This window comes from Cavia porcellus, unplaced genomic scaffold (genome assembly GCF_034190915.1).
Source record: "Cavia porcellus strain 051 isolate PalLab524CR breed Dunkin Hartley unplaced genomic scaffold, mCavPor4.1 scaffold_2, whole genome shotgun sequence".
Taxonomy (NCBI): Eukaryota; Metazoa; Chordata; class Mammalia; order Rodentia; family Caviidae; genus Cavia; species Cavia porcellus.
Genome location: NW_026947485.1, coordinates 55,629,206 through 55,645,068, shown reverse-complemented (window position 1 = coordinate 55,645,068; position 15,863 = coordinate 55,629,206). Strand labels below are relative to the sequence as shown.

The 15,863-nt window shown below is 34.8% G+C and overlaps 1 protein-coding gene across 1 annotated transcript in view; it reads right to left on the bottom strand.

Moving 5' to 3' along the window:
- Positions 1 to 15,863, bottom strand: part of Thsd7a (thrombospondin type 1 domain containing 7A) — a 371,111-nt gene that overhangs the window by 25,988 nt on the left and 329,260 nt on the right. The window contains exons 14-17 of the mRNA XM_063242093.1: positions 12,200 to 12,378; positions 7,895 to 8,028; positions 3,352 to 3,505; positions 418 to 562 (exon numbers count right to left, since the gene is read on the bottom strand). Of these exons, the coding sequence (XP_063098163.1) occupies positions 418 to 562; positions 3,352 to 3,505; positions 7,895 to 8,028; positions 12,200 to 12,378 (612 nt within the window). The remainder of the gene's footprint in view (positions 1 to 417; positions 563 to 3,351; positions 3,506 to 7,894; positions 8,029 to 12,199; positions 12,379 to 15,863) is intronic.

Genomic DNA, 15,863 nt, shown 5'->3' with positions numbered 1-15,863 from the left:
GCAAACTAGCCACACTTGTGAACTACCCAGACACTCAAGAATTGTTGCCTCAATACTTCGTGGCAAGTAAATGTCTGAAAAAGAAAGACATCTTTCAATAAACAAGAATTTGTGTTAAAAATATGTCTTTCGCTCACATCTCTAGAAAGTGGCTTCCCACTTCAATAGGATTACTTAGAATATTCACAACCTACTTTAGAAGACAATATCTGTTGAGATTTTTATTCTCTATATCTCAAAGTTTATCAAAACTAGAACAGATACATGTTTCTGTTGTTTAATAACGAATTATTTCAGGGAGCATAATAAATTCCAAGTCCAAAAAGCACACAGATGGAGATGAGCTATACTGAAGCGAATGTCTCAAGGCCATGGGATTTGGCCTTTAGCTCTGGGGTAAGATGACTCTTCACGTACCTGTCACATTATAATCATAGTGGTAGCAGTTTTTGTTCAGGTTACAGGGTTCCTTTTCGATAGCGTCAGGGCAGGCTCTTCCTTCATCAGCAGGTTGTCTGATGGGATTGGCAGACCTTTGCCGGAAACTGCTTTGATTGCAAGGCTTATAAAGAACAATATGGCTCCTCAGAAGGGTGAATTCTCAGCCGCACAATAGCTAGGACATTAGGCACAGTGCTGGAGCAGGAGTTTGAATATTTGGGCCACAGGCTAACTTGAGCAAGTCACTCTGATTATATTTCAGTTTTTCCACGTATAAAACTAAGGTGTTAACTGAGGCTGTGAAGTTCCATCTAGCTATAAAATACATAAGAGTCCATACGCCAGCTACTGACACACACATCATCTCACATCTACTCCAATACACACTCGGTCATGTTTACTATTGTATAATGCTAATGCCTTGAGCTAAACTTGTGCACACATTCTCTTTCACTTGGATAGTTTTTTAAAGGGTAATTTAAAATAACTATCTAGATACTAATGATTTTTCTTTTCCTAACGCATACAAATATATGCATACATCACAATTTAGCACCAAAAAGACTTGACTGTCATTCTACTGGTTCAGTCTTCAAGAATATTGGTTTTCTAAGAACAGGAAACATTTAAGGGCACAACTTGGACTTTTTAGTTTTCGGCTCCTTACTGTACTGTGGTCACACATGGCAATGGCCTTTACTATTCTTCTAGAATATGAATTATGAATTATTATACTGCTGCATTCTACAATGTTAGAATATTGAGAGGCTTATAACTTAGTATCTGTGTACTCAGCACTCCCAACAGAGTTCTGGGTAGTCAAAAGTTACGAAACAAGATGAATTTATAAAAGTAAAATATAAAGCCCAAGCAGCACAACTGTTCAACTAAGTTTTATTCTTTTTCCAAACATTTCTATGGCGAGCTGTCAGGAAGACAATGTATATTTCACCAACTCTCTTTTATACTTGGGGAAGTCTCAATTATTTTTCTAAAATGACTTTCCTTGGTCTTTTAAAACAGAAATGATATGAGCATAATTGCATCATAGTGGTTCCTGTTATTAGACTATCATTAATGACTTTAAGAAGAAACTGGATTCAATGTTCCCTATCTTATAGAAATGGAATCTTTCTGAAACAGTCTGTGATAGTAAGAATTTAAAAAGAAAGGAATCTGACAATTATCAACATGATTAGACGTTGTAGAAGGTAGCTCAAATATGTGGCATAACTTCAAATCTTATAGAAAGGAATTTAAAAAGAAGTTTATTTGCATGCTGTTATGGCTCAAAGATGTGGTCATAGATCGGGCTTTTTCAGAGGTGACTGGATCTAAAATGTGTAACACTTGGATTGACTTACGGTGCAATGCTAGGGTCAAGAGCACTAGGATAAAGGGTGTGAGTGAGAAAGAGCCATGGTCATTCCTTGTGGCTGTACTACCCTGCCCACCATGCACTGTTTCTTCACTGTGGTGCCTGTCTGCCACACCATCCTTACTTGAAGCCAGCCAATTATGGACTGAAAGTTCTATAAACTGTGTCATGGTTTGTGTTCACATGACCCCCTCCCCACTGTAAGCCTCATGCAATCTTAGATGCTGCTGAATCTAGCATTTGTGATTGGGTTGTTGTCTAGCACTGGGATTAGTGATGTGAGTACTACAGCCACCCAGGGGCAGAGCCGACATACAGTGCAAGGGCAGGAAGAAGGCTTTTCTTCTCCCTTTTGCTCTGTGCCTGCTTGCTGTTTACAGTGGCCATGAACTGCTGCCCCACTATGCCTCCCTGCCTTGTAGGCAGCTGAGTATGGACTGAAGCCTCCAAAACTGTAAGGAATAAAACTTGGCATCAGGTATTTTGTCTCAATGAGAGAAAAGTAAGACAAACTGTGAGCTAAATAAAACTTTCCTCCTTTAACTTTAGGTGTTAGGTGTTTTGTCTTAGCAATGAGAAAAGTAAGACATACGATCTTGTGAAAAAACTGGCTTTGCTTTGTACTTTAACCTGGTTTAAAGTCAAGTACCAGGTCTTTTTTGTCCCAGCTGTATCATTCAGTTGCCAGTCAACATCTTTGAAACAATTTTTCCTTAGAAAAAACACTGTAGACTTTTTCTTACCATTCTTCTATGGAGCATTTTAGCAAAGACAGTCTACACAGGTGAATTTTCCCCAGGCTTTTGATGCTTTTATTTAAAAAAAAAAATGTGTGTATCTATGGAGGTGTCAAGTACTAGTGAATTTCCTAAGTGACTAGCGGCGTTTCAAGTGATACCCTTTCCAGAGTACCATGGTAAGACCCTGCTGTTATTGAAATCCAGAAACTTTGGAATTTTGGAACTCTGAGCTGTCTCGGTCCAGGCCTACAGACAGTCAGTACATGGAAGGGAAATTACTGATGTGCATCGCTCTTCTTTATACTTAGATTCTTAGCCAGCATCTTTTGCTTTTTAGAGCTAACACTCCCACTATAGTGACCCCTCTGTGCGAAAGATTATTTCTACTACTTAAATAAAATGGATTGGGCAAAAGGCAAGAGGTGACAATAAACTGACACCATCAAAATGTTTTTACTGGAGCTTCCTTTTGTCTTTCCTTGAAGGTAATCATTTTCATCACTGCAGTTTTTCACATGCTGTGCATTTCTAAAACCAACAGAAGGCACTGTGTGCGCTGGGCTAGGGGCAAAAGGCTTACAAGTGGTGAAGCTGTTCAGTGTGAGAGGAAACATTGACCTTACATGACACTGTGAAAGAACGAAATGGCCAAGAAAACACGCACTGCATTGGAAAATTTGGTTCACAAACAGATTTTTACATCGAAGTTATCATGTTTCTTAATATTTTTAAAGATTCAGTGGTAGGGAATCAAGCAGATTTCATATTAATAAAATGATTAATTAATCTCACCAAAGCACACCGGGTCCACGGGCCCCATTCAGATATTACACAGTCCTCAGGGCAAGGTAATTTGCACTCTCGAGAGCCCAGAGGCATCTCCTCTGGGTCACAGAGGTAATCTTCCACAAGTTCAGAAGGGCCATCTGCTGTATTCTGCATGCATCTAGAAAAAAACATATGCCAGTAAAACAATCATAGCAATTAAAATAATCACAGAATAAGTGATTCTTATATTATCTCAGCACTGGGTCAGGAAGCTTTGTATCTAATGAATAACTGCCTCAAAAAATTAATCTTTAAAGGATTTGTTTCCCCCAAATATTTATAGTGCTTCTGCTTAAGGTAAAAATGTATGCTTTCACACATGATCATAATACTTGCGTGTATGTAAATTCTGTCTTGCAGGTGAGCTTTCCCTGAAAGGAAAGGGTCGCTCAGATTCACCTATGAGGCAGGAACTAATGAGAGTGGTTCAAAGAGACTCACAAAGTAGTTACAATTTTCATAAACCATGTTTGTCTTACAAAAAAGTGGATTCTGTAGAGAAAGTTGATGCGATTCGCATATGATGGAAGACAAGGCATATTGTGATACCTATATGAAAGATTTTATGCAGTTTGTCGGAAATAATTAGAGACATTTACCAATTTATTTTGTCACTTTAAAAGTAATTTCAGTCTCCATCTATTACTAACATGAAAAGAAAGTAAGAAGTGAAAAGAATGTAAACATAGTAGCACAGCCTCTAAATGTGGTTATAGGAATCTTCTTATATCTTGAGTTTTTAATATTTTTGTTTTTAATTAAACAAATTCAAACCTACCATTCAATTTCTAAGCAGTTATGAAGGACTCTGTACTTGTCTCGTAGGAATTCAATTAATGTGGCTTGTCTCTTACCACAGCAGCAATCTCTCTGGACTCATTAGTAGAAGAAAAAACTTTATTTCTGATCTATTACTTGAAAAAGGTCAACCAAATTAATAGGTTTGCAAAGAGAATAGCATCAGAGGAAATGGAAAGCAAGGCCGAGCTCTCAAGCCTCACAGACCACTGCGATGTTTTACCTGTCAGTTGAATTATGTTACCAATATTACCTGGAATCTCAATTTGCTCAGGGATTTACAGTCAGTAGGGGCACCGCATTTTTACAAATCTACTTTGCAGAATCATATTTCTATAAAGTGCTACCAAATGTAAAGGAAGTATCCTTTGCCTGTGAGATACATTCAGACTTGAAAAGTGTGCCATGGTCATGTCCTAATTGAGTTGATAGTCTGAAAAAATAATCGGGAAAATGTTTACCTCTGCATTTTCGGTATATGTTATATATGAAAAGCGGCCATAAAAACATACAAAGGTAGATATTTATTGATTTCATCACCAAAAAAAAAATCGAGCTATAATCACTTTGGGAGGATATTAGTTTCCCAGAAAAAGCTTTTCCAGCAAGAGCATTTAAAAAAATGTTCTTTTGCCAGAAGCTTGAAGAGGATACATGGAGACGAGTTAGTTCCCTGCTTAAAGCTGGATTTAATTTTGAGATGGCATTTATGAGAGACACTGCCACACGTACAAGGATTAGGTTGCAAAATTGCGTGTTGGACCAAGATCAGATGTTCAGTGTCTAGTAAGAAGTTATGTACATGGAGTTCATTTTCACACTTTTTCTTTTCATTTTGTATTATACAAGTCATGTATTCATTTGAGAAAAATCTGGACTGTATAATATATATAATATGTATTTAAAATATATAATTATATATTTATATACTTGATTACATTATTTATATTGGTTATATTTATCACTCAAAAATGCTTAACAGATTTTACTTCTAACAGACTACTATTTTAGACATGTACGTTCATTCCATAAAATAGAAACAAACAATCTACTAAGGGTTTTTTAAATTTTACTTCATAGTAACAATTTTTATTACCCTACAATACCGAATAAGTTTTTTGGTCAAGCATTGAAGCCAACAGAAGGCATTCTAAATTCATTTACTTTCTTCAAATTTTTGCCCTTTATTTCCTTCAATGAGCAAAAATAATGCTGTGAGAAAATAGAACAGTTTTAGAAATACAGAGGGTAGCACAAAATTTGAGATAAAGTGTGAGGCACGTGTGACAATAAGAGTATATTGTCCATGGGGGATTCAATGTCCACAGGTAACTGAATCTGCCTTTTTATTGTCATCGTGTGCTGGTGATTCTTTTTATATTTTATTTTATAATACAATAAAACAAAATAATACGAGAATAACAATTGTTTATATATTGTATATATTTATCTTCAAGGAAATTATTGAGTACATCAACAAAAAAAGATTTTCTCTTACAAAGAAACATATTAGCATAAAACTTTCTTTTTGATGAACTAAGAGAAACTAGTGATATAAATAAAGTGAATTAGCGTATGTATTAAGATATTTTGAAACATGGAATAGCAGTTTGGGGAACCATTTGAACCTCTCCCCACTTCCTGTTTGTCTCTCTTCCATTTTGCTCCTCATCTGCACACTTTACTCTGAGTTGGTCATACAAACAAAAGCTATGTGATAGTTAAGCTTGTGTTTCCCACTTACTCAATATTTGTTACCAAGTTCTATCCATTTACCTATGGATTCCTTGAGTGTGTCTTTCTTTTAAGGCGCTCTATTGAGTATAAATACCACATTTTCCTTGTCCATTCATCTGCTGATGGCACATGCAGTGTTTCCATGATCTAGCTTTTATAAGTTGTGCTATTAGAAACACGGGTACACTTACACCTCCTTGCAAAATAAGTCAAAATTATCACACAACAGGCAATCCTAAAAAATATGAAAATAATACAAATTTCTACCAAGGGTCATGCCCTCCTTGTTATGCCACATCAGTTTCAAAGAGGAGGACTGATCTTGGATAAATCTAAGCCTGCTCTTTTATAGATTCATCTGTCCTGAAAAGTCTCCCACGTTAGCATTTCAAAGGGACATTTTGGCCTTAATTTGCAGAAGATAAAGTTAGGGTGGTGAACTACAAACATCATTATGTGATTGGAGATCACATTCAATGCTGACCTCCTGTCCATTGACATCAAAGATATTTACTAAAAAAAAAAAATGATCTGACAATTTATTTTCTTTCATGTGTTCATAAATATTGAGAATATCTATTACAAAGCAAAAAGAAGTAATAGTGGTTGAAGGGGAAAATGAAAAAAATTAATAGCTGTTTAATTGTAAGTTTTTAAAAATACAGTAACTAAATGGATATAATTCTTAATGTAAGGGCAATTTATTTTCACTTTTAGAGAGAAAGTATTTAATTTGGAAGCAGGATAAGAAACAGAATTTCTTTTTCTTCCTTCTCCTTATGTACTTATTTTGTCTCTATACCTTTTCATGTGCAGGCCACCTTCATTAAGTTCCTTAGCAAAAGTAAATTGAGAGTTTAGATGGATTTTTGCAAGAAAATAGAAACTTCTGTTAGAAATAGTTATGTAGAGCTATGTAAACATGTAGATACATAAATATTTTATAAATATTAATTTGTTTTATTTGTCTATTGCAACATCAACCTTAAATCCATGAAAAGGTTATAGAAAAGAATGAACTTAATAACATATGGTGCCAATGTTTTGGATTTTATTTTAAATTTGTCTTTACTGTGTCTCTGAGCAAGGTTAGAAGAAACATATAATTACAGAGTAACAGGAGATTTGCTTGAATTTCAACTCTTGAGTTTTCCTAATATTTCAACTCTTGAGTTTTCCAATTTCCTAATTGGAATCTAATTTATAAGATGTAGATGATGATAAAAACCTCAAACAACTGTTTTATAGGTTCTAGAACTTTTTTTTGTTTGTTTGTTTTTTTCCTTTTTATCGGTACCAGGGATGGAACTCACGACTGCCTGCTTACAAGGCAGGCGGTTATGCTGCTGAGCTAAATCCCCAGCCCTGGTTCTAGAACTTTTAAGTGCATGTGATGCACGTGACAGAGACTATATGGTCAATTTAACAGATACCAAACTTAGGCAGCAAGGAATCTCACAAGTATGACAAAATTTTATTTGGAAAAAAGGTAGAGTTCAATAAAGGTGCCAACGCATAAGTGGATCTGTAAAGACAAGAATGTTTGTATTAAGTTTTTTCAGTAGAATAGCCACCCGTGGCTATTGAGCACTTGGAATATAGCTAGTGTGAATGAAGAAATGTGTTTTAAACTTTATCTCTCATTAGTTTAAATTGGAACCAAAATAGCAAGTCAGAACTAATAGCTACCTGATTCAGAATGCACAGCCACAGATTAGAGTGACAGGCAGTAGCCAGCCAGGGGCTCTAGGGACTGCTCTTCAAGAGTAAGGAAGTAAAGTTTTTCAAGTAAAGAAAAGAGTATCTCAAACTTTTGGCTGAAGCAGATCCTCTTAGAGATCACCACAAGCCCAATTCCCTAAAAACAAAACTAAAGACAGTGTTATTTCAGAGCCCAGAGAGATGTCAGCACTCACATCAGACCAGGTAAATTTGGAAGCTGGCCTCTCTGTGGAATCAGGAGGAGCCTTACCTCACTTTTCGGGTCTGCACGCCTTCTCCACAGTTATCCCGCATATTCACGAAGGTCACCTTGCAAACACTCCATGGCTCTGTGACCCATACGTATTGGTTGCAGTCACTATGGCATGGAACGACTTCATACACCTGAAACACATAGTTCTCAGGGATCTCAGGGAGTCCAGGGAGAGAGTGGGAGGACTCACACTTTACACTTTTACTTCATTGTTAAGATACTTCTATTCTTTCTCTTATGGTTCATTACTCTAGGAATGAGAGAACTTCTTGAGAATTCAAGTATTAAATGGGAGACTGGCTATGTTGCATCCTGTTATTCTACTACTAAGTTATCAGTATAGATCTGGTTCATTGGACCAGATTAAAGACATCTTTCCATGTTCCTACGCTTACTGCACCGTATATGATTTTCTGGACCATTTGTCTTGTCTACAACTTTGTGTCTTCAGTATTTAGCTCTGAGTACTCATTTGTTAGCCATCAGTAGAGATTTGTTTAAAGAATGAAATAATTAATTAATTAAATGATTATATGAGCACAGCTGTTTTATGAAAAAATTTAATTTGGTCCATTTTGTAGATAACTATATATGACAATAGGAATTAAAATTTTTTGGTTTTCATGCAGAAAACAATTAAACAGAAATCATATGAAATAAATCCATCTTAAAAACTAATCGATGATCATTTGGGACTTGGATGTAGGGTCTGGAATTAATACCGCATTATATACAGGGATAGTCTGAAGCCTTAGGATCATGAAAACAAAGCAAACTGTCTATACTTCATGTCTATAATGGCTGTCAACCCCATATTGGTTATGACTTTTAGTTTAAGGCATTTTAGAGTAGAGAAACAATTACATTATCTGCTCAGTGAGAAAATACAAAGGAAAAAAGTGGATCATAATCTACCACGATCAAGATGACACAACGGCTAAAGAAAAATCTTTTAAATTGTTTGCATAATCTGTGATGACCCGAATTTATTTTTTGTTACACACATGTACAAGTTTTATGTAACTAACTTCTGAAAAAATAGATTTAAATAGCTCTTTGGAGTTATTCATTTGTGCAAATTTTATTGGGCACAATAAAGTGGACCTATTTCAAACAGGAATATATGCACCGTTGGAATAAGACCCTACTGCCACTCTTACAAGTGAATGCATTCACCTTTGGGTGCTGTGTTAAAACAGGATTAACCATCACCCTGCAACTTCTGGGAAGAGTTGAAGGCAAACCACTGTTCTTTGCAATTCTTTCATAGCTTTCATTTTAATCTTTCACTTTGCCATGAAGGCAAATCAGTTCTGAACACCTGGCCGCACATGTATTTTGGGCCTGCAACAGCCCCGCCCCTTTGCAAAGCACAAGAACGTGAATGAGCAGTGTCACTGCCTCGTCCAGGGAGGAACACCTCTCCCCTCTGGCCTTCATGTTAGATGAAAAAACCCAGTTACCTATGCTAGGAGACAAACAGGGAATAGCTAGAGAAAAAATAATGAAAATGGGATGTTTTTCCCGGAAAGACATAAAAGACAATAGCAAGAAAAAAAAATACATTCTCAGAAATCAGGATTATTTTTAGTGCTCTATTAAGAATTAGTAGGTTTAAGAGTACTTACCTGTGCCTGGTGCAATGTTCAACAGGAATGAAGAAAGGAACATAAACAAAAATGAATAAAAATGTTAATATATCTTAAAAACACAAGGACGTTTCAAGTATGGTTATATATAAAGGCTTATTTCTTATGAGGGATTAGAACTCTTTTATGCTTTAGAAGCGGAAAATCACCTGTTTACTATTGCTGAAAAGTAAGGTATGAGAACAGGTATAACAAACAGCTCAGCCAAGGAAAGGTTTAGATGAATAGGATGACGACATCTCAGCAAACTGAGCTGACCACTAAATGTCATGAAAAATTGATATATAACAACAAATAACTTGTGACACAGCCTTTCAGTGATCTATTATTTATATACTGATCTATCTATAGAGTAATTGACCCATTTATGGCTTGATGCATATGTTTTGAAGAAAAAATGGATTTGCTTCTTTTATTGGAAAATGGAAACATCATTTTCAATCCAATGAATTGCCTTTGATTTGAAGAATGAATAATTGTAATAAAAATCTATATGATTTGCAGTTTTAATGTTAATACAAAACATTACCTATTCTTTACTTTTTCTAAATAGTTTACTAATATATAAATCTCTAAAATTTCTATTTTTATGTAGAATATTTTGCTCAAAGTTAAATTTTTTCTTGGTTAGGAATAATATTTATTATCTCCTTCCCAAGCACAAATCACTTCTCAGAGGCATAAAGATATTATCCACATCATCAGTTAGTATATAGAAAATAACATATCCTATCAACAATATATTTCTTTCACTTTAAAAATAGTGGCCATTTTATTTTTCCATGTTGGTTCAAGAATAGTGTTATGGTTTTATTTTTTAGATCAAATCAAAACAGTATCTGTTTATAGGTAACTATTTCCTGATAGAGCCTCTCTTCCACCTCTAAAAAATTCTATATACTAAGTGATAAAGATTTCTTTTCATTAAGTTAACTTTATACTGAAAAAGAAAGAGAATGGTGGAGAAGGTATTTAGTCTTGTGCACAATAGTAAGCTTAGCTGAACTCTTACACTTTGTTTTATAATGTTTATATAAAATAAATCATCTCTTATCAAGTATTTATAATTGTAATTTACTGAAATGTAAATATGAATGCTATACCCTTAACCCACTGCAATTCCCTTCTATCTTTTTAATCTGTAATGAAAACATCACCATAAGGACAAGCTGCTATTTCTCCTGTTCCTCAGCTATTAAAAATGTCTTCTCCTTATTTCAGTCTACTTTTTTTTAGCTACTAATCTTCAGGTGTACTTCCAGAAGACAAGGAATGTCCATTAACATTCCGATCAAATTCTGCACACATGGGAAGTGACAGCAAATTATGTTAGGGTACAAATTTTCATAGCAAAGACAGCTTTACACAATATCCCAGAACTCTGGAATTCACTGTTGAATAAAATTCTTATTTAAATTGTAGAAATGAGTGTTTTGCACAAATATACATTTACACTAAAATAAAGTGGGTAAAAGTGTGAGACGAATCATAATTGGATCATAATTTACTAAAAATTTAAATTTGCTATTGAAAATTGGAGGTTTCAAAACTTATAGAGAGCCATTTCTTTTATTACAAATATTCCACTTCAGTTAATGTATGCCATATTTGTATAACCAATATCATGGAATTGAATTTTCATGAAATGCTCCAGTCCAAGGAAACCTGCTCACCAGTAGATGGCAGCACGTGTCCACATCATTAGCTCCTAGTTGCATTTAAAGGAGCAATCGAGCAACTTTGGATAAATCTTTGAAAATAATTTCTACAGAATTCAATTCTCAACTGTCATCCTTTACTTATTCAGAGCTTATTTTTGATTTCTCCATAATGTGCTTTTGTTGTTATAAATAAATCTGAGTCGATTTTGGAAGGAAAATATGTGGACTAGTAAGCAGTGCTTGGAGATTTCAACTTTATGCACAAAATACTTCTATGTATTCACTTGATTGTAATTTAAATTCATACATCTGCATATGCTATTAATTCACAAGTCAGTAAAGTATAATTGACTGATATTCTTTCATTAGTCTTTTTACCTCCTGTCTCCAATGGATGACAAATAATGACTATTGACAATTAATGGGTTATGCATCCACACTCTAACAAAGATGCAGACAATATTTAAAAGTACCAATAACTAAATTGACAGTTGATTCATAGTGACTTTGAATTCCTCTATTTATTCTTCAATTTATTTTATATCAAATAAATTTAAATCAACAAGGAACACATTTTTCCCAATTTTAGGTACACATCCATATACTTCTGTCACTGTTATGTAACTGATAAGTGTTCTATATCTTTTCCAACATTCTAGGGGAACTCTAAGAATGACATAGTCTTATTAAACAGGTTAGATACAACTGTGTGCCAGATTAAATATCTTGACATTATATTAAAGCAAGTGTCATTGTTCTTCCATTGAATTATACTATATTTACACACTTGGAGAGTACTGAATCTCCAGAGATTTCAGGAATAACATGTCTAATATGAGATTTTAATAACATACGTATATTTTATTCAGATATTCTGAAGAGAGATCACATTTCTTATTCAGGAGTGTTTACTCACTTGCCATTTTTGAGAAAAATAATAAATCCACGTGAACCTCAACAACATCTTAAATCTCTCACGGTTAAGAAAGTACCTGATTAACATGGTCCAGTTTGGGGCAGGGCCTTCCTCCATTATAGGGTTTTTCACGCAGCCATTTAGATCGCACCTTCACACCGCTGCCGCAGGACTTGCTGCAGCGGGACCAGTTGGACCACTCGCTGAGCTTGCAGTCCGAGGGGCAGGGGATGATGCAGGCCTCTTCAATGTAACCTGAGTGGAGGAGAGCAAGACAGAGCCATGTCCTCCACTTGTCACTCTTCCACTGCCACCCGCCATTCCAGCTCATTGAGAAGGACCCAGTTTGACTTGACAGCAGCATGCAAATGCAGAGATGTCTAACTGTTAGGGACTCAAATTAAATTCTGCAGGAAAATGACACATACATAGAGCCACTCTGTTCAAATAACAGCTGAGCAGCTGCCATGTGATCTGCTTAGGATTCATGCTCACCATATTTCAGCATTCCTGACTTTCTGACAGCCCTTGTTTAATTGACAATAACCTGTCTGCTGCCATATCATTCTAATGCTGCCAGAATGGAGCATTAAAAAAATAATCGTAACACAATTTTTTATAAAACCCTGTTAGTGTCATGCAAGGACAGGTTTTGGAGTCCATGGAACAGTCTTCCTCAGGAAGAAAAGCCAGTCTCTCTCAATCAATCTCTAAGAAAACCATTTCACTTAGCTCCTTATGTTTCCCTTCCTTGCAAATCAAATCTGAAGAAGAAAAGGCAAGGATGCTAAAAAAAAAAGAACAGTGCTTTATATTTTCTGAAGGTTGTCAATTTCAAAGAATCTTGACATCTTTTATCCATTTAGCTCTCTTAAAAGTTCTGTAAGTGTACGAGGCAGGTAAGGATATTTGATGTTCAGATATAAAAAAAAAAATGCAAACAGAAAATTGAAAAATCCAAATTCACATGGTGAGAAAAGGCCTGAGGTTTTGTCTGGTATGGATTTCCTCAATCACACACAAGTTAAATTAATAGTTACTAATTTGTTGAGGAAGAGGAAGCTTTTCCCTTGAATAGTCATTCATTATTAACTTGATCTGTCACAATATTAAATTGTTCTTATTATTTTAAAGAAAGTATGAGAAAACAATTCTTTTGGCCAACTGACTCTGGATAGGTGATTTCTTGCATAAGAAAACAATCCAATTTATTCTATATTGATTAGAGATTTGATTTTAAAATGATTTTATAATATAAACAGTTTATACTAGGGAGTTTCCGGTTGATTTAAAAATCACAAAAATCAGCTTGTGGTTTGGGTTTTAGTAGATTTGCTGAGTTGTGGAGTCTTCATTGCCCTCTAGTTTTATCTCCCCTCCAAGTCCCCTATTGGAAATTAACTTCCACATCCCCATCCCGTCCTCTGCCAACCACACTCTACCTTCTGTTTCTATGAAACTGTCTACTCTGAATGTTTACCACAAATGAATGGTCACACATGATACGGTCTTTGGTGATTGCCTTTAAAACCTAGTTTCATGCTTTTGGAAGTTGATCTATGCTGCAGCAGCTATCAGCACTTCAGTCCTATGATTGAATAATATCCCATTGTACAGATACGTTACCTTTTGTTTATCCATGCACCAATTAGTGGATGTTTCATTAGTTTCCATATTCTCCTAGTGCAAATAATGCTGCAACCACCATTTGTGTACAACTTTATATGACAATAGTACCGATTTATTTGGATATATACCTGGGAGTGGCACTTCTCAATCAGATGTTAATTCTGTTCAGTGTTTTGCTTTTTGAAATTGTGTCAAAGTGTTTCCCAAAATTACTGCCCTATTTTATATTCCACTAGCAATCTAGGAGTATTTCAGTTTCTAAATATCCTTGTTAAACTTGCTATTGTTAACTATTTTATCTTAGCATTCTCTGAAGAACAAAAGGTTTAAGCGCTAATGAATGAAGCCCATTATATTTATTCTTTGGTTGCTTGTGCTTTAGTATCACATTTATGAAACTATTACCTTAATCCAAGCTTACAAAGGTTTATATCTGTGTTTTCTTCTAAGTGTTTTATAACTTTAACTTTAATTTTGGTATGTTTCATTTTGAGCTAAATTTCTGTCAATGATAAAAGATCCAACTTTATTCTTTTTCATGAAGCTTTTGACAATGTATAACCATGACATGATGAGGTCTTAGTCTATCAGGTTAGTGAGATATTCTGCTCACATTTTCTGAAAATATTATTCTTTTCCTGCTTAATTATTTTGGCTCCTATGCTGGAACTGATCATAGGTATAAGATCTAAATTTTAAATTTTAAATTTCATTTCATTTATTAACATGCCCTGTGTCATGCCAGTATTGCACTGTCTAGACTAACTCTAATTTTCAGTAATCTTTGAAATTCAGAAGTGTGTATCTTTCTAGTATGTCTTCTTTTTCAAGATAGTTTTGGCTATTTTGAGTTTCATATATTTCTACATGCATTTTAGAATTAGTTGGTCTATTTCTGAAAGAGCACTGATACAAATTGCTTCAAATCTGTCCTACTTGGAAGTATTGTCATTTTAAAACAAGTACATGCTATTACTTTTCATTTACTTGGTCCTCTTTAATTTCAGGTCTTTAATTTCAATGGTCTTTTGGAGTTTCTTAGTATAGAAGGCTTGAATTTATTCTCAAGTATTTTATTTTTCTTTTACTCTAAGTGGATTTAAAATATAATCAACAAATACTGATTTTCTTAAATATAGGGCAATTAGACAATCATTAAATTGAAATGGCTAGTTTAATCTGTAAGCTTGTGCACAAATTGTCCTGATTGAAACAGTACCAAAAGCCAGGTGTGATGGTGCACACCTGTAATCCCGGCACTCAGGAGGCTGAGGCAGGAAGATAGTTGTGAGGTTGAGATCAGTGTGGGTTGCAAAGTGAGGTCAAGGCCAGCCTCGACTGCATGGTGAGATCCCATCTCAAAAAGACAAAAAGAAGAAAAAAAGCGTTAAAATGCTAGCAGGTTTATTAGCTATCTTTTTGTGATGGTAAATTATTTGAGACTGTTCAAAAGTATAGTCATCTCTCAAACCCATCTAGGACAGAGTTTGAGTTTAGAAGTTAATATCTTTTCTAGTGTTTACTCAGCTCTTCATTTTAGTGAAAAATTTTTATTAAGTTAATGATCCATTCACATGCAATTATTAAAAAAAGAGTTCTTCGAACCTGTTCCCCAGCCTCTTAGTGGTAATGAGATTATAATTTCAACTAAGACATTAACATTGATACAGTCCATTGAGCCTACTTAGGTTTCAACAGTTTTACTTGTTCTTGTGTGTGTGTGTGTGTGTGTAAGGCTGAAATTATGGAGCATTGCTTTAGGACACAGGCAGAACAAGAACAATGCGGAAGACAAGCAGATTTGTGACATATTTTTCTATATATAATCTGCCACACTTTCAAAGTTACGTACCATCTATTTTAAATTTTTATGATATGGCTTATACATAAGAGTACATGTTTCATCAGTATAAAGTTCAGTGAAAAACTAAAAAATTGTAACATTTCAAACCCTCCTTGCTGTGGCCTTCCAATCACTGTCTTTTAGGAGGGCAATCACAATCCTGACTTCTCACAACATATAAGGATTTTTCTTTATTTTATGTCAGTGTTTTCATATAGGATATACCAATTTGTTTAAGCTTTTTTCATTATGCATTGTTCAGCCACAT